The sequence below is a fragment of the Heteronotia binoei genome, chromosome 1 (assembly GCF_032191835.1).
Source record: "Heteronotia binoei isolate CCM8104 ecotype False Entrance Well chromosome 1, APGP_CSIRO_Hbin_v1, whole genome shotgun sequence".
Lineage (NCBI taxonomy): Eukaryota > Metazoa > Chordata > Lepidosauria > Squamata > Gekkonidae > Heteronotia > Heteronotia binoei.
The window spans coordinates 175,010,628-175,033,219 of NC_083223.1; the positions used below are offsets into that span (position 1 = coordinate 175,010,628).

Genomic DNA, 22,592 nt, shown 5'->3' on the forward strand with positions numbered 1-22,592 from the left:
GGTGGCCAACGGTAGCTCTCCAGATATTTTTGCCTACAACTCCCATCAGCCCCAGCCACCATGGCCAATGGCTGGGGCTGATGGGAGTTGTAGGCAAAAAATATCTGGAGAGCTACCATTGGCCACCCCGACCTAATGCATATGTATGCACTGTTGCTTAGGAAAAACTTATACGCAGCATTCATAGATCTGGTGGCTGCCTTTGATACCATCTCATGAGGTAGATTATGGGCTAAATTGAGGGATTCCTCTATCGATAAGAGGCTGCTGCATTTGATATGCAGTCTCCATGAAAATAGCGAACTTCAGATAAGATATATGCACGAGGGTAATTTATCCAAAAAAGTATCAGTACAGAAGGGTGTCAGACAAGGCTGCCTTCTAGCTCTCTTTTTATTTAACTTTTATGTAAATACATTGATTCAAGGCCTACATACAGCAGATGTCCATGCTCCTAGTCTTGCCGGAAGGTCCCAATTTTGAGACTATCATACACATACTTTTACACTGTACCCTCTATCAGGATGAGAGATGTCGAATACTTATCGCACTATTCTCTAAATTTAAACCTTTGCAAGACTATATTGACCTCAGACCTGAAATATTGCAGACATTCTTGTTAAGGGATAGCCAGAAACGGGTAACACATGCGGTCTGTGTAGGGAAAGGATCTGTTTGATTAAGGGAATGTAATTGACTTAGAATTTATTTTATGTACATTTACAAACCTCCTTTCTATATGCTCCAAACTGGCTGGTCCTTGGACAGCAATAAAAAATTTTGATCGATTGATTGATATAAACATCTATAATTTCTCAGGCATGTTAGGCGCACAACCTTCCTCCAGCTGCATTGAGATCTTGCCAGGCAGTCCATATTGTTTGTTACTGTTTCAGTTGATAACTCTAGTCCATTTCCCTGTAGAAAGGTAACAGCTGACACTTCATTTCTTTGAGATGAGCCATCCCAAACCAGAGACATTTCCTCTCCTGTCGGCTGTCTGCTAAGATTAAGTTTAAAAACTGCTCTGCCACCTTTTTGATTTTAAGAGCCAGCAGCCTGGCTCCTTCTTAGGACAAGTGAAGACTGTTTCTTTTGTACAGCTCCCACTTGTTCTAAAAAGCATCCCAGTGCCTAACAAACTTGAACCCTTCCTTCCTACACCATTGTCTCATCCATGCATTGAGACCCCTGATTTGTGCCTGTCTCTCTGGCCCTGCACATGGAACAGGTAACACTTCTGAGAAAGCTATCTTGGAGGTCCTGGCCTTGATTCTCCTGCCTAGCAGCCTAAATTTTTCTTCCAGGACCTCACGACTGAATTTTCCTACACCATTGGTGCCAACATGTACCACAACCACTCGTTCCTCCTCAGCACTGTCTACCAGCCTATCTAGAACACACGTAATGTCTGCTACCTTCACAGCAGGCAGTATGTGGTCAGTACGTGGGTTTGCCACCCAGTCTAAGGATCAAATCACCAGCTACCAAGAGCTCCCTCCCTCCCTGTGCAGGGATAGTTCCTTGGTGCAAAAGGATACTCATTCATCAATTGAAGAAGAGGTGGCTTCTGAGGGCTCATTCTCTTTTCCTCAGCATGGTGCCCTGTTTCCTCTTAACCTTCAGGCTCTGTGAAAGTGGCAGGGCTGCCATTTTCAGAGCGGGACACATCTAACAAGTCCCTGGGAGCCTTTTCCACGTGTCTAACTGACTGTCTCTGCTTCTCCAGATCAGTCACCTCGGCCTTAAGGGTGTGAACTCGTTCCCAGGAGCTCCTTGCACCAAGCAGAAACCCAAAATTTATGTCCATTGAGCAGATAGTCATACATATGACACTCAGTGCAAAACACTGGATAGCCCCCAACCCCCTGCTGGCATTCTGCCTTCATAATTGCTTTTTTGTAAAAATAAATAAATACCATCTCCCTTTTAATACCTTTCACATTTATGTGACTCTCCCTGAGAAAAGTCTACCTAGTCTACATACAAGGAGACTATGGCCCTGGCTTCCTAATGTTTCCTGGTCTTCTTTCAGAGCCCCTAGGCTAAGAGCCACAGACCAAGAGGCCTTTGGCTCTTGCCCTTCGGCTCGGTCCTCTGATGAGGTGCATCACAAATGCAGAGGATGGGGCCAGCAGTCAGTCCCAGGCAACACAAGACACTTCCAATCAGCAACAATCACCTGATGCAATCATCTACGCTCAGCTACAGCCCAGTCAAAACAGACAAACAGAAGCAGTTCCTCACTCTCCAGCAAGCACCACCCCCCTTCAGACTCTCTCCTTCCATGCAGTAGCATCAACTAATTTTCCCCAGCAGTTGAAAGGCAAACACTCACACCAACAGCTCCCTTTCTTGCTATCTCTCAGAGCCCAACTGACTGCCGTTCACTTGGCACTGCACTGACTCAGAGATTCCATATTTCCAACTGAAATTCTTTTATGTCCATCAGGCAAAAATGATTAAAATCCAAACAAAGCTTTATGATTTACAGCACTAAATGCCAGAGATCGATCAAGGACTAACACCTTTTAATACTTTCATTTACTAAAATACTAGATTAGATTACTGCAGTGCACTCTATATGGGGCTACCCTGGAAAAGGTTTTGGAAACTTCAATTGGTATAGAACACCGCAACTAGGATATAGACTGGAGTGGGTCAAAGGGACCATATCACTCAGTCTTGGCTCACCCACTCTGGCTTCCAGTTTGTTTCTGGGCATAGGTCAAGGTGCTGATCTTGACCCTCAAAGCTCTGTATGGTTTGGAACCAACATATCTGAAGGACCACCTAATCTGTTATGAACCTGCTGGACATTACTGTCATTTTTGGAGGCTCTGCTTTTGGGTGCCCCTGCCTTTTGAGATTAGGCATGTGGCAACACAGGAGATGGCCTTCTTGGTCATAGCACCAAAACTCTGAAAAGAAATTCTACATGGAGATTAATCTGTCCCCTTCTGTTACCATATTATGCCTGAAGATTATTTTTGTCTCATTGATCATTCCCTCAATGATCTCACCTTCCTGATCAATGTTTTGTATTCTGTATGCATTTTAATTGTTTTATATAGGAACATAAGAGAAGCCATGTTGGATCAGGCCAACGGCCCATCCAGTCCAACACTCTGTGTCACACAGTGGCAAAAAATTTTATATATATACACACACTGTGGCTAATAGCCACTGATGGACCTGTGCTCCATATTTTTATCTAAACCCCTCTTGAAGGTGGCTATACTTGTGGCTGCCACCACCTCCTGTGGCAGTGAATTCCACATGTTAATGACCCTTTGGGTGAAGAAGTACTTCCTTTTATCTGTTTTAACCTGTCTGCTCAGCAATTTCATCGAATGCCCACGAGTTCTTGTATTGTGAGAAAGGGAGAAAAGTACTTCTTTCTCTACTTTCTCCATCCCATGCATTATCTTGTAAACCTCTATCATGTCACCCCGCAGTCGACGTTTCTCCAAGCTAAAGAGTCCCAAACGTTTCAACCTTTCTTCATAGGGAAAGTGCTCCAGCCCTTTAATCATTCTAGTTGCCTTTAACTGGACTTTCTCCAATGCTATAATATCCTTTTTGAGGTGCGGCGACCAGAACTGCACACAGTACTCCAAATGAGACCGCACCATCAATTTATACAGGGGCATTATGATACTGGCTGATTTGTTTTCAATTCCCTTCCTAATAATTCCCAGCATGGTGTTGGCCTTTTTTATTGCAAACGCACACTGTCTTGACATTTTCAGTGAGTTATCTACCATGACCCCAAGATCTCTCTCTTGGTCAATCTCTGCCAGTTCACACCGCATCAACTTGTATTTGTAGCTGGGATTCTTGGCCCCAATGTGCAGTACTTTGCACTTTGCCACATTGAACCGCATCTGCCACGTTGACGCCCACTCGCCCAGCCTCAACAGATCCCTTTGGAGTTCCTCACAATCCTCTCTGGTTCTCACCACCCTGAACAATTTAGTGTCATCCGCAAACTTGGCCACTTCACTGCTCACTCCCAACTCTAAATCATTTATGAACAAGTTAAAGAGCATGGGACCCAGTACCGAGCCCTGCGGCACCCCACTGCTTACCGTCCTCCACTGTGAAGACTGCCCATTTATACTCACTCTCTGCTTCCTATTACTCAGCCAGTTTTTGATCCACAAGAGGACCTGTCCTTTTACTCCATGACTCTCAAGCTTTCTAAGGAGCCTTTGATGAGGAACTTTATCAAAAGCTTTCTGGAAGTCAAGGTAAACAACATCTATCGGGTCTCCTTTGTCCACATGTTTGTTCACCCCCTCAAAGAAATGTAACAGGTTAGTGAGGCAAGATCTTCCCTTGCAGAACCCATGCTGAGTCTTCCTCAATAACCCGTGTTCATCAATGTGTCTACTCATTCTGTCCTTGATAATGGTTTCTACCAACTTTCCCGGTATTGAAGTCAGACTGACTGGCCTGTAATTTCTCGGATCTCTTCTGGAACCCTTTTTAAAGATGGGGGTGACATTTGCTACCTTCCAGTCCTCAGGAACGGAGGCAGATTTCAATGAAAGATTACAGATTTTTGTTAGAAGATCCACAAGTTCAACTTTGAGTTCTTTCAGAACTCTCGGATGTATGCCATCCGGACCCAGTGACTTATTAGTTTTTAATTTGTCTATCAGTTGTAGGACCTCCTCTTTTGTCACCTCAGTCTGACTCAGGTCTTTCAACACCCCTTCCAAATTTAGTGGTTCTGGGGCGGGCAAAAAGTTCTCGTCTTCCACAGTGAAGACGGAGGCAAAAAATTCATTTAGCTTCTCAGCCATTTCCCTATCCTCCTTCAGTAATCCTTTTACCCCAAGGTCATCCAAGGGCCCCACTGCCTCCCTGGCTGGTTTCCTACTTCTAATATATTTGAAGAAATTTTTATTGTTGGTCTTTATGTTTTTTGCAATATGCTCCTCATAGTCCCTTTTTGCCTGCCTGATCACAGTCTTGCATTTGATTTGCCACAGCCTGTGTTCCCTTTTACTAATCTCACTTGGACTGGTTTTCCACCGCTTAAAGGAGTCCTTCTTACCTTTTACAGCTTCCATTACTTTGTTTGTTAACCATGCAGGCCTTTTCTTATGCCTGTTTGTGCCTTTCCTAACTTGTGGTATGTATTTTATCTGAGCTTCTAGGATTATAGTTTTAAATAGCGTCCAAGCTTCCCTAAGGGTTTTGACCATATGTACCTTTCCTTTCAGTTTCCTCATCACATGCCTCCTCATCGCAGTGTATTTACCCCCTTTAAAGTTAAAGTACCCCTTTTAAAGTATTTTAACTCAAGCTATTATAGTGAGGTATTTATCTATTTTTATTTTATTGGGTTTATACCCTGCTGTACCCCACAAGTGGGCTTGGGGCAGTCACAACATATAAAGCATAAAAATTGATAAAAACATAGTACCTAAAACCATAGTTAAAACAATACAAAAGAAGATGGCAGCTTAACACTTAGGTAGTCCATAATGCTTCCTGCAATATGTTAGTCCAGGCACTAAGGCTGGTGCTGTGGGCAGGGGAGACTGAGATGGTTGGATGTCCACCATCTCAGTTGAAGGCCTGGTGGAACTGTATTTTACAGGCACTGCGGAACTGTAACAAGTCCTGCAAGGATATGATTCTAGTTGGGAGGCTGGTTCCCCCAGGCTAGGGCCAGAGTGGAAAAAGCCCTGGCTCTGGTTGAGGCTAACTGGATGTCTTTCAGGCCCAGGACGACCAGGAAATGTTGATCAGTAGAGTGCAATGCTCTCTGGGTCACATACGAGGAGAGATGGTTCCATAAGTATGCTGGTTCCTGGCCAAATAAGGCTTGAAATGCCATCATCATAACCTTGAATCAGATCTGGTACTCATTAGGCAGCCAATGCAGTTAGTGTAGCACTGGCTGAATGTGCACCGTCACAGACATTATCATCAGCAAGCACACTGCTGTATTCTGCACCAGCTGCAATTTCTAGATCTGGTTCAATGGCAGCCCTGCATAGAGCAAATTACAGTAATTTGACCTGTAAGTGACCATCGCATGGATCACTGTAACTAGGTCTTCGGAGGTGATATATATATTACTTTTCTCACTACAAATGCTTAGCAACATTTACTGAAAACTGTCAAGGTTATTGTCTTCATTTGTTCAGAAAAAGGTATTCTAGCAAGGCAGAACAACTATCAAAAGGATCCATAATCATGCTGATGCATCAACATTTCTTGTTCACAACAAAATATAGTTTGTTTGTTCATTTAATCTGCAAACTATGGTTTATTTCTTCTTCAAAACCAGGTGGTTTGGCCATGACCGTGACAGCCTAGGCATGCCTGATCTCATCAGATCTCAGAAGCAAAGCAGGGTCAACTCTGCGAAGTACTTGGTTGGGAGACCTTCTTAGAATACAAGCAGTCGGGCTTTATTCAGCCACCTCCCTGAATATCTTCCAGGCCCCCAGTAGGGGCCAGTTAACAGAGGTTACCATGACTTTTAGATGCACATGCGCACACACACATGCATGTATAAAAATACAAAAATAATTTTTAAAAATGATGGTTTGTAGGCAAGAAACAAACCATAGTTTGTGGTTCACATGTAAAGGCAAATTTTGGTTTGACGTGAACCAGAAAGCATCACAAGGATGAGGGAGTGCTTAAGCCCAAGGATTACTAAGGCTCATTCTCATAACACCAAATCATAGTGCAGTAACTGAATGCAAACTGAGCAAAAATGTAGTGAATCATAGCTTTTCAGACAAAAATAAAGATTCTGTGAAATAGTTTAATTGAACAAAAGATGCATTCAGCGTCGCTCTTATTCTTGCTCCAAATGGAGTTAATAACATTCTTGTAGTTCCTGCAATGGTGTCACAATATTTTATGCTTGTTTTCTTTATAACGTTACCTGTGTGTATGACAGTATGTCTTTCATTTGAGTGTCAATGTCTCACATGATGCAGCAGAACATTAAAAAGATATGCATCTTAGGTGGTCCCCTACATTAGTTTTGAGACTGCCAAGCAATGCAGAAAGCAGCTTGAGAAAGGATATATTCCTGGAGACAATCTTGCGTCATGACTAAAGGCAGGTAAAATGGGAGGCTACATATATTAAAGTTTCTCATATTGTTTAACTGGCAATATTTTGTGTTCCTTTACAGACATTAATGAATGTCAGCTACAAGGGGTGTGCCCTAATGGTGAGTGTTTGAATACCATGGGCAGCTATAGGTGTACCTGCAAACCAGGATTTGTGCCAGACCCCACCCTTTCCAGATGCATCCGTAAGTACAAAAAATCAAAGCCATCAGTTAACTATCAGCTCGACTTCCTCCCCTTTGCAGTTTGTAAGAGAGTGAAGTATATTGTAATCAAAAATGGCTCACATTCTGTCAAACTGTGAGAATTTAAAATTTGATACTGAATGTGGTCTCTGTGCTCTAACTACAATTTTAAAACATGATCATGTGGCATAGTACTCAAAGAGGGTATATCCAATGAGACATGAGAAAAAGAAATTTATTTCATAATATAGCCTAATAACAGCATTTTGTTCAACCGCAGCTTGACTGTGGTTGAACAAAATGAATTTTTATTTTCTCTGCTTGCAGTGCAATTCTGTGCAGAGTTATGCCATAAGCTGGCTATGCCTATAGCTGCCACCACCTCCTGTGGCAGTGAATTCCACATGTTAATCACCCTTTGGGTGAAGAAGTACCTCCTTTTATCCGTTCTAACCCGACTGCTCAGCAATTTCATTGAATGCCCACGAGTTCTTGTATTGTGAGAAAGGGAGAAAAGTACTTCTTTCTCTACCTTCTCCATCCCATGCATAATCTTGTAAACCTCTATCATGTCACCCCGCAGTCGACGTTTCTCCAAGCTAAAGAGCCCCAAGCATTTTAACCTTTCTTCATAGGGAAAGTGTTCCAAGCCTGTAATCATTCTAGTTGCCCTTTTCTGCACTTTTTCCAATGCTATAATATCCTTTTGGAGGTGCGGTGACCAGAATTGCACACAGTATTCCAAATGAGACCGCGCCATCGATTTATACAGGGGCATTATGATACTGGCTGATTTGTTTTCAATTCCCTTCCTAATAATACCCAGCATGGCGTTGGCCTTTTTTATTGAAATTGTACACTGTCTTGACATTTTCAGTGAGTTATCTACCACGACCCCAAGATCTCTCTCTTGGTCAGTCTCTGCCATTTCACACCCCATCAACTTGTATTTGTAGCTGGGATTCTTGGCCCCAATGTGCATTAATTTGCACTTGGCCACATTGAACCTCATCTGCCACGTTGACGCCCACTCAACCAGCCTGAACAGATCCCTTTGGAGTTCCTCACAGTCCTCTCTGATTCTTACCACCCTGATCAATTTAGTGTCATCCACAAACTTGGCCACTTCACTGCTTACTCCCAACTCCAAATCATTTATGAACAAGTTAAAGAGCATGGGACCCAGTACCGAGCCCTGCAACACCCCACTGCTTACCGTCCTCCACTGCGAAGACTGCCCATTTATACTCACTCTCTGCTTCCTATTAATTAGCCAGTTTTTGATCCACAAGAGGACCTGTCCTTTTATTCCATGACTCTTGAGCTTACAAAGGAGCCTTTGATGAGGAACTTTATCAAAAGCTTTCTGGAAATCAAGGTAAACAATATCTATCGGGTCTCCTTTGTCCACATGTTTGTTCACCCCCTCAAAAAAATGTAACAGGTTAGTGAGGCAAGATCTTCCCTTACGGAACCCATGCTGAGTCTTCCTCAATAACTTGTGTTCATCAATGTGCCTACTCATTCCGTCCTTGATAATGCTTTCTACCAGCTTTCCCGGTATTGAAGTCAGACTGACTGGCCTGTAGTTTCCTGGATCTCCTCTGGAACCCTTTTTAAAGATGGGGGTGACATTTGCTACCTTCTAGTCCTCAGGAACGGAGGCAGATGTCAATGAAAGATTACATATTTTTGTCAGAAGATCCACAAGTTCAACTTAGAGTTCTTTCAGAACTCTTGGATGTATGCCATCCGGACCTGGTGACTTATTGGTTTTTAATTCGTCCATCAGTTGTAGGACCTCCTCTCTTGTCACCTCAATCTGGCTCAGGTCTTTCAACACCCCTTCCAATAGAAGTGGTTCCAGAGCAGGTAAACACTTCTCATCTTCCACAATGAAGACGGAGGCAAAAAATTCATTTAGCTTCTCAGCCATTTCCCTATCCTTCTTCAGTAATCCTTTGACTCCTTGGTCATCCAAGGGCCCCACTGCCTCCCAAGCTGGTTTCCTGCTTTTAATATATTTGAAGAAATTTTTATTGTTGGTCTTTATGTTTTTTGCAATATGCTCCTCATAGTCCCTTTTTGCCTGCCTGATCACAGTCTTACATTTGATTTGCCATTGCCTGTGTTCCCTTTTATTAATTTCACTTGGAGTAGCTTTCCACTGCTTAAAGGAGTCCTTCTTACCTTTTACAGCTTCCATTACTTTGTTTGTTAACCATGCAGGCCTTCTCTTATACCTGTTTGTACCTTTCCTAACTTGTGGTATATATTTTATCTGTGCTTCTAGGATTGTAGTTTTAAATAGCGTCCAAGCTTCCCCAAGGGTTTTGACCGTATTTACCTTTGCTTTCAGTTTCCTCTTCACATGCCTCCGCATCTCAGAGAATTTACTCCTTTTAAAGTTAAACGTGGTCGTGCCATTCTTTTGGGGCAACTCCCTATTTATACAAATAGTGAAATCAATAACGTTATGGTCACTGCTCCCAAGCGGTGCGATGACTTTTACATCTCTCACCAGGTCTTGGGCATTACTTAGGACCAAATCCAGGATCGCCCCCCCCCCCCCGCGGTAGGTTCAGAGACCATCTGCTCCATAGCACAGTCGTTGAGAGCATTTAGAAACTCAGTCTCTTTCTCTCGAGCAGCACACATATATTGACCCAATCAATCTGTGGGTAGTTAAAATCACCTATGACGACACAGTTTTTTTGTCTAGCCACCATCTTTAAGCCTTCCATCATATTATAGTCGTCCTCTGTCTTTTGATTTGGTAGGCAATAACAAACTCCCATATTTAAATTGCCTTTTGGGCCCTCTATTTCAACCCAAAGCATTTCTATAAGGGAGTCCAATTCTCTGACCTCAGTCTTACTGGACCGAATGCCCTCTCTGACATACAGAGCCACCCCATCTCCAACCCTTCCCTTCCTATCCTTCCGGTATAACATATCCAGGAATCACCGTGTCCCACTGATTCTCCTCATTCCACCAAGTTTCTGAAATTCGCACAATGTCTATGTTTCCCCCCAACACTAAACATTCCAACTCATCAATTTTACTTCGAAGACTTCTAGCATTTGCGTACAAACATCTATAATTTCCAGGCAAGCTAGGCCCGCCACCTTCCTCCTGCCGCCTGGATACTCTGGCAGGCAGTCCATTTTGTTTGTCACCATCTCAGTGGACAACTCTGATCCTGGTAGAAAAGTATCAGCTAACCCTTCATCTCTTTGAGATGAGTCCTCCCGAACCAGAGACATTTCATCTCCTGTTGGCTTTCCCCCTAGATTTAGTTTAAAAACTGCTCTGCCACCTTTTTGATTTTAAGCGCCAACAGCCTGGTTCCATCCGGGGACAAGTGGAGACCGGTTTTTTTGTACAGCTCCCACTTGTTCCAGAAAGCATCCCAGTGCCTAACAAACTTAAACCCTTCCTCCTTGCACCATCGTCTCATCCACACATTGAGACTTCTAATTTGTGCTTGTCTCTCCAGCCCTGCATGTGGAACAGGTAGCACTTCCGAGAAGGCTACCTTGGAGGTCCTGGCCTTAAGTCTCCAACCTAGCAGCCTAAATTTTTTCTCCAGGACCTCACGACTGTATTTCCCCACATCATTGGTGCCAACATGCACCACGATCACCGGCTCCTCCCCAGCACTGTCTATCAGCCTATCTACTACACGCGTAATGTCCGCTACCTTCGCACCAGGCAGGGAAGTCACCATACGATCAGTACACGGTTTTGCCACCCAGCTGTCTACTTGCCTAAGGATTGAATCACCAACTACCAAGACCCTCCCTCTCTCCCCGCCCAGGGATGGTTCCTTGGCGCAAAAAGATACCCACTCACCAACCGAAGAAGAGGTCCCTTCTGAGGGCTCATTCCCCTTATCCTCAGCACAGTGCCCTGTTCCCTCTTGACCCTCAGGCTCCCTGGCAGCAACGGGGCTGCCACGTTCAGAGCGGGGCTCAACTAACACGTCCCCGAGAGTCTTCTGCGAGTGCCTAACTGACTGTCTCTGCTTCTCCAGGTCAGTCACCTCGGCCTCAAGGGTACGAACTTGTTCCCTGAGGACCAGGAGCTCCTTGCATCAAGCACACACCCAAGACTTCTGTCCTTTGGGCAGATAGTCATACATGTGACACTCAATACAAAACACTGGAAAGCCCCCACCCCCCTGTTGGCATTCTACCTTCATGATAGCTTTTTAAAAATATGCAGTCCCCTTTTAAACCCTGTTTGTTTATGTGGCTCCCCACCTGGAGAGTCTACTTACCTTATTGGGAACACAAGGAATCTGGGTTCCTGGTTCTTACACAGCCCCCAGGCTAAGAGCCACAGGCCAAGAGCCCTTTAGCTTTCTGGCAAGTCACAGCTTAATAATGCAAAGAGGGTGGGCAACACAGCCACTCTAATCAATCAGCCACAATCACCTTCACCTTCAGCCCTTCACACGAACTCAAAAGTTTTCAGCAATTCCCCAGCTGCCAAGGTCTCTGCAATGTGCTCAGTCTTTGGCAAGGCACAGCTTAATAACACAAAGAGGGTGGGCAACACAGCCACTCTAATCAATCAGCCACAATCACCCTTCTAAATCCATAGACATCAATGGACTTAGAAGGTTGTACCTCTTTGGTTGCACATCTCCTGCTGCCCATCATTTTAAATGTATTTATTTATTTTTATTTTAAAGGTTTATATCTCACCAAACATAATTTAGATGGCTAACATTAAGCTTAATCGAATAACCATTAAAACAGATTATTACTGCATTTTAATTGTTGATTACTTTAAATGAAAAGTAGCATCATAAACTTGATTAAATACATCACATAAGTCCCTAACAATGGTCTATCAGTGACAGTTTATAATCAGCAAGGGTTTTAAAAAAAATTCATTAAATTGTCAGTGAAACAGTTCAATGCGGAGATCAATGAGAACTGCCTGTGTCAGCTAAGAAGTAATGTTGTGATGTCTTAAAAATTAGAAAAGCAAAACACAAGGTGTCCGTCTGCATGGAAGTAGTTCTGCTGTTCAGCTTCTGCTGTGGAGACCTTATCTCTAACAGATACCCATGTCATCTCTGAAGAGGGAGGGACGGTAACACAAAACAGGCCCTCCATAGAAGACCTTAGCTGACAGGCAGGCTCATAATGGGAGTAACTTGTACTTTATGTACTCTGGTTCCAGACAGCTTAGGGCATCAAGAGTAATAACCATCACTTTGAACTGTGTCCAGAAGCCAGCAACCAGCGTGGTTCTTTCAGTTCTAGCGAGATTTGTTCCCAGCAGCCTGTGCTGGTCAGCAATATTATTGCTGCAATTTTGCCCAGCCAAATTGACCTCAGAGACACATCCATGGAGGGTACAAACTGCAGTAGTTCAGTCTGGATGTAACCAGACAATAGGTAACTATGGTCAAATCATCCATCGGCAAAAAGCCAGAATGGGTACATCTGAAGTTTGAAACATAACCATTATTGCCATTAAACATAAGAAAGAAAAGACTTAGAATTTTCTGTAGTGTGAGAAATTTTAAAGGTACTAGGTACATGGAGCATATTAAGAGCATATTAGGACACAAGTGTTCTGGGGTTAACTTCAGAGATGCATTTCCATTTTGTATTGCTCAGAGAAGCTGTTTCAGAGCACAACAAGGGCCTGTTTCTGGACAAGACCACCACAGAACTGAAAGGACTCCTGACTTTCCCCCTGCCCCAAAACACTGCTGGGAATGTGTGTCAGCAATTTCACCCTCTGGTGCCTTTTGGGGTCAAAAACCTGCATGGGGGAGCAGGAGCCCTTCCTTCCCCCTTGTCATGGTAGTCTCAGTCAAAATGATCAGAATTTTTCATGAAAATAAAAATATAAAAGAATTTGCTTCACTGATTCATTAGATCATTTTTTTCTTAATAGAGGGTTGTAAATAAAAATAAGAATGGTATTAGCAAAAATGAAAATGTATAATTGATTTTCAAAGGATTCAGAAACAAGATCAAGTTGCCTAACCCTCCAAAAATATAATTATTATATGCTAAAGAGTATAAGACTCTAAAATGGATTTCTGATGGTAAAAGCAGCAGCAATTTCAAGGTTTTGACTAATAAGAAGATAGTATTTCTGTGCCATTTAAGGGCATTTTCTAGGTATGTATTACCCACTGCCAACCATCTAAGACTACTACCATAAGGTTTTCAGTCCACGTTATACTAACATTTTGGAGGACTGTGAATCTTTTGATTCACTTGTCTCCATATTTTTTCTCCTGTTACTATATTAACAAAACATATATTGTTTTGTTTGCATTCCTTTCCAGTGCCCACTTCTACGAGTGAAACTGCAAAAAAAAAAAATTAGCTTGGTCAGAGGGCTGAAATACATGGATATAATTATTTAATTTATTTGAAACCAGGTTGAAGTTTTAGAACACTCAGGGTGTACATCGCTCTGTTATTTTACTTCATATTCACTTGTTTTTCTATTAGTACGGTGGTTGTCTTTTTACAGCCTGGATTACATTCAAGGGATGGCCAAAATTTTTAATCCTAACAACTGAGTACCAAATGGCAACATTTGAAGATCCTCCCCCATTTGTTTCCCCTTTACCTTTCCCAAAAAAACTATTCAAAAATGACTTATTATGACTTATTATGGAATCCAAATGATTACAGTGCCCTGACTACCTACAGCTTTTCCCTTCCCCAAGACTGTCAATTCCAAAATTAGATGGTCACGACTACCCAGGGTGCCCAAGGGATAATCCATGGGCTTGAAGGGTCTTCCTACCCTTTCAGTCATGTCCTGGATGTGTACACCCAGTAGTCAGCATACCTCTTGAGACAACAAGTCCAGTTGGCACATGTTAGGCTCTACCCCTCTGAGTTGGGAATCCCCAGTTACCAGCACATGCCTTCTCCTATATTGGGAAGCAGAAGCTCGAGTCTTCTCATCCACAGGGACCTGAGAAATTTCCTTCAAGCTTTGTGGAGGCTGGAGAAGCAGCGCTTGTTCCAGTGTTCCAGAATCTATATCTATGGGGAGATCCTGGAACCAAGTGCTAAGTAAACAGAGGCTGATTTTGCACTCATCTTACGCTACTCTCATGTCCGTCTTCTCAACGCATCGTCCTCCCAATTTCCCACCATTTGCGTCGGGGCTGCAGCAAACATCGTGTTTTTTGTGCAGCAAACAGAAACTGGTTTTTAGCGGGTTCCATTTGCTGTGCGAAAACCGCGATGTTTGCTGCAGCCCTGGCGCAAAAAGTGGGAAATTGGGAGGACGCTGCGTTAAGAAGATGGACATGAGAGCGGTGTAAGGGTAAGTGCGAAATCGGTCAGAGACTCAAGATGTCTTCTGATTGCCCTGCTTCTGTGGGTTACCTTTTCCCATGTACCCTCCTCCTGTGTTCATAAAGCACAATTAGGCTACCCTGTTTACTGTTATTCATACTGCAGTTGTGACCTCCTGTACTTATATTTAGGCTGGATGGGAGGACTTATTTTATTGCCAACATTTTCTGCTGCAGAATAATGGATCATGATAACACTAATAGTAATAATGATTTTTTTTTTATGTTTGAGCAATCCTGGACTCCAGAGAAGCAAAACTTCATTTTTTCTGGGTTTGTTTTACATTTGTAAACTTTTAAAAAGAATTTTAAACATATTCTGTCACATAGGAGAAAGAAGCTATCGACAATCATTTCTTTCATATATTGTGTAATATTAATATAATAGCATATGGGATAATCTACCAGCCACTGCTGTTGTACAACCTTCATTAATTTAAATGTGCCATGAACTCAATAAAAATGTTGTCTTGAGTTCAGTGGGGAATTGGGATCTGAGTGATAGCAAACAGCCTACCTTCCAGTTAAGAACTTGCTGGTCATGCAGAATTGCATATGGTGGCTTCTTGGTGCTGTTGGCACATTCTTGTTTTTGTAGAGTTTTGTAGACTTTGTAAAGCAGGAGTTTTATGAAGTTGTTTGAGATCTGCCATATATGGCTGGTAAGCTAAGTCTATTTATGAATGACAAGTTGTACAGGTCTGATGTAAGACATTATACATGATTTGGAATTTGGCATTCCTGCTAGCAACTCACATCCTTAAAATTGTTATCTTCTTTTTGCCATAATTGAAACTTCCTGATCTGCCAAGACTACCCCCCCCCCAAAAACCCCGTACTATAGCAAATATATCTTGACCACATAGCATCTCTGTGCTATATTTTTAATGAGCTATAATCAAAAATTATGTTAATCCAAATATTTCAAATTTTCAATAGGATATTTAGCCTCATGAATTTGAGAAGGCTGTGGAAGAGAAGGAACAGTGAGCAAGGGAAGAATGATAACATTACCAGATGATATATTTCAAAGTATCTTTTCCTTTGGAGCAGCCTTTTCCTCATTGTATACTGTAACTTTATTGAAACCACACAAAGTTGTCAGCGAGTATTAAAGAGTATCATTTTTTATTGACTTCAAACAGACAGTTTGCTTGTCAACTCAAAAGTGTCCATTTTGCTGTTCCATATATTTACAGAGTGTCATAATTTGAGTGTTGAATGTGAGTGTGTGGTATGTCAGTGTTCTGTATTTTTGCTGTTCACCTGCTTTAAGCTTCTGCTTCAATGCTTCTGCATGGGAAAGAAGGCCATCGTCTAATTCTGTGTTGTTGGAGCATGGCAGCCTCTAATTTGGACATTGGCTTTTATTTCTAAAAATCTGGGCTTCTCTTTTCTTGTGTTGTATTAGTTTGCCTTCAGAAATAATTCATGATTGATAAGAAGTATTTCTCCCTAGATGTCAGCATCTTTGTCTCTCTGTGATGATGTATATCCATTTGATCCTTTAAAAAAAATCTGGTGGTGGAAATCCTATGGTATTTCTCTGTTTTGTTTGTCATGTAAACTCTAGCATCCTCCTTCCCTTTTTGCTGCAGCTGATAATCCCATGGTCACTGAAGAGAAAGGGCCCTGCTACCGGTTTGTCAGTGCAGGAAAGCAGTGTATGCACCCTCTCTCTGTTCAGCTCAGCAAGCAGCTCTGCTGTTGCAGTGTTGGCAAGGCCTGGGGCCCCCACTGTGAGAAATGTCCCCTTCCAGGAACAGGTAAGAGGTTCCCAGAAAAAGCATGTACTTGCACTGATGTGCACTGTACACTTCATATAGTATAGCTTTATGTTCACAGAATGGTTTCCTACAGTATAGTGATATGTTTTACTGGTTCTTAATACATTTTTTGAAAAATCAATTGCTTGAGCAGACATATTCAAGGTCCAACCTTTTCTGCTACACAGGCACATGTTTTCAAACAATGTTGAATTCTCCACTCTGCGTGATGTTTCTTAATGCATGCTTCACATCACATGATGGATAGGGATCAACTGAAATGTACATGCAGCTGCACTTTTCCAAATAAGATCAGGCAGTACTGTTCCTGATCCTGTTCCTATTTACAGTAGCAGAGTGAAATTGTGACTTTCTGCTTACTGTGCTTGTACTCCCAGACCTCTATGCATGAGTGTAGTATTTTAATCTTAGATATGCACCTAAAGTACAATGCACATACAATGGGATCCAAAGATCAGCAAATGGACTTCTCTTTCATGGAACATATGTTTTCCTCCTGCCCTTTATATTTCCCTGCATTGCTCAAAAGCTGCTCTTGAGGTCAAGAGGACCCTTGGAAACTGTACGGAATGCAAGGCAAAGGCTACAGGTCAAATGGAAGTTGGTCCAAATGACAGAAACTTCCCCTCCCTTTGCATAACCCTTCCATTTGTGCAAGTGCACTTTTGCATTTAGTATCTAGATCCAAATTGTGTAGTCCATTCCAGTGAAACAGTGATCACTCTGTTCAGTCCTATATGTGTTGAAGTTTGATTCAAATGTTGTGTCCGCTCATTAGCAGCTGTCTTGAAAATTGAACAGCTATCGGAGGATACAATGTTACTCCTGTACTACCTGCAGAGAGAGAAGGTTATGGTGTGCATTATATGATCCAATCCTGTGGGAGGCAGCCTGATATGCAGAAGAAGTCATAGGATAGCTTGGAAGGGACAGAAACATGTAGTAGGTTAAGCAAATCAGAAATATGGGGTGAGATATAAAAAAATGGGTATCTGAACTCAAATGGCCACCTGCCTATGTTTAAAATGGCCAATACTGCTATCCAACTGCAGTTCTTCTAACTTTGGCTTCTGGGTTAACAATTTGAAATTCGTATTCATTAAGTATGCAAAGAGATAAATACTGTTGGCTTTTTCACTGTCTGGATGAAGGAGACTGACAAGACAAAATCCATATGTCTTTTCCCCTGAGGAGAGCAAAATAGCTGGGGGTAGATTTGAGGTGGGGGGGACAAGACGAAAGGGGTTGTTCCATGTTTGGCCTTCTTCTGCTTCTGATTGTAGCCTCCACTGAGCAGCTGCACTGAGGGAGAGTGTTTAATTTTAGAAGGAAAATACATAGGACTTCATTAAATATGTGCTTTGTCTCTAAGTTGCCTATCAAAGATCCTGAGAACTAATAAGAATTTAGTAAGAAGTACACATGATCTCTTGAAAGATAAAATAGAATTGGTAGACTACATCTAGTCTTATTTTATCTGACACTACTGCTTTATTCCATGGAACCTTCAGCGCTAGTGAACTCTTATCTTTTGTACTACATTGAGAACAGCTAAATGCACATGAAAACTAATACTATTTGAATTTTAAAATACACTGACCCATTTTGATTCTGCAAATCAACATTACTGTTGTAACAATTAAGACCCTGAATGAACTAGATTACTCTGAAGTGAAAGCTTTTTCTGCAGACAACAAATGAAACCCTTTAAATAAGTTGTGCTGTAGAATTCACACATATTTTGTGATTTTGCTTAACTTCAGACTAGAGGCTTGTAAAAAATGTTCTTGATGTCAGAGTTTATATGTGAGAGATTTTCTTCATTATATTTTCCAATGTGTCAAAATTTTTGTTCTGTTAGACTCTTAAAGGAATGTTTTCCCATCCCAAATCTAGCTGCTTTTAAGGAAATCTGCCCTGGTGGAATGGGCTATACGGTTTCTGGCTCTCACAGAAACAAGCTTTACCATCACCCTGCAGTTAGAGTTCAGCCACCTGTCAATGGCAAGACCCAGATTACTCAACATGTTGCTAAAGGTACTTCTCCTCCACCTCTCCCAGCAAAGGAAGAGCCAGTGGAGGCACTGACCATCTCACAGAAAAGTGAGCCCGAGGTGGCTGTGCGAGAAGGTGAGAGTGGACAAGGGATTTCATGATGTTAGTTTAGTGTATCTTGTGTATCTGTGCATGTGTTTTTCCCCTGTGGTCCTTCTTACTGTGTAAAGTCTGCTTATGAAACATTTGAAGGTTTACACAACAAGTACTTGATTGCATCATATATTGTAGGAACTTATTTTCAAGTTTCAGAACATTGGTTTTGTTTGTTGTGTAAAGAATCCTGCCCCTAGGGCAAGGAACTGTACCAGATGAGCAGCTCCCTGCAAGACTATCTTCTGTCTTACATGTGTTTACCCCAGAGTAAGTCTTAATTTGATGTTGTTTTTATGACTCACGCAGAAGCAGACTCTTATTGGAATCCTATTGAATATTGAGACTTTTAAATATGACAAAACCATTCACCATCTCAGTTCTTACATGAAATGATTCTAAATGTTGGTTTAATAGTTTTGTGTCTCACTTTGCATGATTTCTGCAAATGCCTCTAAAATTAGCTGCTTCAAAATGTCCTGTTTTAACCTGCTTAGCATCAGTGCAACAGCAAGGAAAAGCAGAAGGCTTGCTGCATGTGCAAAAATAAATGCATTGCCAACACGCTACTGGTGAACAGACCATAGGCAGGTATATACTGGTGGCTGTGTGGAGTGTTGTGATCCTTGTTTTAAAAGTTTTTGTTGTAGAATAGCATGTGTGGGGGAACAATAGATGGGAAGTGTCTGTGGACAGGGTTCGAAAGAGTCTAACAAAAAACATAATCACAAACAATTTGATCCTTGGAGTATCAAATCCATGGAACTGCTTTCAAAACTTCCTTACTATTCCACAAGCCATTTCCTAGATTTAGCATTTTGAATTGGAATTTTATCCCTGAACATCCCAGGTTTCATTGTGAAGGACTGTGTAAACTTCTGAGTTTGGATGATACATTCTAAATCTCAGTTATTTTCCTAAGTAAAGATCTATTTTTGGTGATACTTGGCATCTCTAACAGATCCAAATCTGATAGCAAAGATGGCTTGGGGAAACTTTATTTATGACTGCACAAGAATGATGTTAGTCTTGCTGAAATTAGTAATGACGTTACCATACATAGCTTCTTCGTGTTTTACTTGGTTCATAGCCTGTATAATCTATTTAATTTTGAACGAAATACCCATGCATAGATTCTGAATTAATTATGATTGCCCTAATTTATTTTCAAATTTAATTTTTTTTAAATAAAGTAAAGCACATAAACAGATGTAAAAAAATACCTATTCAGAGTCTTGCTTAAGAATTTCTCTGAGTGATACTTTTAAGTTGTTAAACTAGGCTACCGGGGTGGGGAGTGGATGCTGGATCTAGCTTTGGGCAGGAAGATAATTTTGTAGATAATTCACATGGCACTTAGCAGCAATTACAACCTGCATCATGATTAAGCAGTACTTTGGTTATTCCATCATGTCCCTAGATCAGTATTAAGTTCCTAATGAGATGTATGAAATGCAGGTTTGCAAACTAAAAATCAATCTGGTCATGTGATGAATCAACAATTATTTAGGTAGCATATTCTATTTAATGCTTGCCAAAGTTATCAGATGATGACCAGAAATGGCCTCCATTGTAGAGAGCAGCTTCTTATGTGAAGATCTACTGTAGATGTACCTTGTACATTCTGCCAGAACTTCTACTGTCTGGACAAGACAAAAGGATGCATCTAGCAATGGAGTTTGGAACTATTTTTGGGTAGCCAAAGATTAATTCTGACCATACTGAAATTTTTCATCAGAATGTTGGAAGCTGTGTTTGTCCCATCTGTAGGAAAGAACATATTTAAAGGTACTTTTCCTAAAAGCAGACATTGAAAACTTGGGAGGCCTTTAAGTGGTTTATTTAAGAGGAAAAATAGATTTCACTGTATATACCCAGGCCAGTAAATAACTGGGTTACTTAGATGAGAAATAGCCCTTGCTTAATGAGATAACAAATGACTCAGAAAAGTGGGGCGGAAGATGGGATATATACATATCTAAATAAGTAGATTTTGCATGAACTTCAGCAAACAAAACTAGTTGAAGAAAAAGGGATTTTTCTTTTGAACATAGCTTCTTGAATCATACAGTTTGAAAACTTACAATAATGCAAATGATTGTCAGTTCAATAAAAATAGTTTAACAACTATGCATTTCTCATTCAAAACACAATGATATGCCAGCATCATTGGCCATGCTCTCTAGCTCATTTTAGCATTTTTGATTGGATCTTATGAACTGTCAGCCCAGTATAGGGTGGCCAGACCGTCCCGGTCTCCCGGGACTTTCCCGGTTCTGGCCCCCAATTCCCGGCTCCCGGGCTGGGTATACCGGGACCATTAAGAGGTCCCGGTTTAGCCAGCCAGAGAGCCGGGGGCCGCGCGCCCGGGCGGGGAAGGCGGCAAGTGAGGGAGGGAGCAACCCTGCGCGTGCGCAGATTGCCCTGCGCACGCTCAGGGACGCTCCCTCCCTCACTCGCCGCCTTCCCCGCCCGCGCACGGGGCCCAGCGGTGGCGGCGGAGGCCTGGGAGGGCGTCGGAAAGGCCCGCGGTGGTCGCTGGAGGCCCTCCAGCAACCCCCGCGGGCCTTTCCGACGCTTCCCGGGGCTCGAAACCCCCACCCCCCGTCCTCCTCCGCCCGGGAGGGCGTCGGAAAGGCCCGCGGTGGTCGCTGGAGGCCCTCCAGCGACCCCCGTGGGCCTTTCCGACGCTTCCCGGGGCTCGAAACCCCCACCCCCTGTCCTCCTCCGCCCGGGAGGGCGTCGGAAAGGCCCGCGGTGGTCGCTGGAGGCCCTCCAGCGACCCCCGCGGGCCTTTCCGATGCTTCCCGGGGCTCGAAACCCCCACCCCCCGTCCTCCTCCGCCCGGGAGGGCGTCGGAAAGGCCCGCGGTGGTCGCTGGAGGCCCTCCAGCGACCCCCGCGGGCCTTTTCGCTGCTTCCCGGGGCTCGAAACCCCCACCCCCTGTCCTCCTCCGCCCGGGAGGGCGTCGGAAAGGCCCGCGGTGGTCGCTGGAGGCCCTCCAGCGACCCCCGCGGGCCTTTCCGACGCTTCCCGGGGCTCGAAACCCCCACCCCCTTCCTCCTCCGCCCGGGAGGGCGTCGGAAAGGCCCGCGGTGGTCGCTGGAGGCCCTCCAGCGACCCCCGCGGGCCTTTCCGACGCTTCCCGGGGCTCGAAACCCCCACCCCCTGTCCTCCTCCGCCCGGGAGGGCGTCAGAAAGGCCCGCGGTGGTCGCTGGAGGCCCTCCAGCGACCCCCGCGGGCCTTTCCGACGCTTCCCGGGGCTCGAAACCCCCACCCCCCGTCCTCCTCCGCCCGGGAGGGCGTCGGAAAGGCCCGCGGTGGTCGCTGGAGGCCCTCCAGCGACCACCGCGGGCCTTTCCGACGCTTCCCGGGGCTCGAAACCCCCACCCCCCGTCCTCCTCCGCCCGGGAGGGCGTCGGAAAGGCCCGCGGTGGTCGCTGGAGGCCCTCCAGCGACCACCGCGGGCCTTTCCGACGCTTCCCTGGCCTCTACCACCCCCCCGTGCTGGCGGAGGCCCGGGAGGGCATCGGAAAGGCCTCTCCGCCGCCGCCGCCGGACACGCCGCTGCTGCCGCCGCCGCCGGACTCGCCGCTGCCGTAGGTAAGGGGGCCGAAAGCGGGGGGGGGGGGCTGGCAGTTGGGGGTGGCCTTCCTTTCTTCCCTCCCTCCTTCCTTCCTTCCTTCCTTCCTTTCTTCCTTCCCTCCTTCCTTCCTCCCTCCCTCCTTCCTTCCTTCCTTCCTTCCTTCCTTCCCTCCTTCCTTTCTTTCTTCCCTTCTTCCCTCCCTCCCTTTCTCCCTCCCTCCCTCCCTTCCTCCCTTCCTTCCTTCCTTCCTTCCTTCCTTCCTTCCTTCCTTCCTTCCTTCCTTCCTTCCTTCCTTCCTTCCTTCCTTCCTTATGTTCTTATGTGACACAGAGTGTTGGACTGGATGGGCCACTGGCCTGATCCAACAGGGCTTCTCTTATGTTCTTATGTGACGCAGAGTGTTGGACTGGATGGGCCAC

At 43.9% G+C, this 22,592-nt stretch overlaps 1 protein-coding gene across 2 annotated transcripts in view; it reads left to right on the forward strand.

Moving 5' to 3' along the window:
- Window positions 1-22,592, forward strand: part of LOC132575862 (latent-transforming growth factor beta-binding protein 1-like) — a 368,464-nt gene that overhangs the window by 126,146 nt on the left and 219,726 nt on the right. Inside the window, exons 6-8 of one of the 2 annotated variants that reach the window (XM_060244552.1) lie at window positions 7,175-7,297; window positions 16,250-16,417; window positions 18,335-18,568. In XM_060244552.1, the coding sequence (XP_060100535.1) occupies window positions 7,175-7,297; window positions 16,250-16,417; window positions 18,335-18,568 (525 nt within the window). The remainder of the gene's footprint in view (window positions 1-7,174; window positions 7,298-16,249; window positions 16,418-18,334; window positions 18,569-22,592) is intronic. The other variant, XM_060244558.1, reaches the window with a different exon arrangement.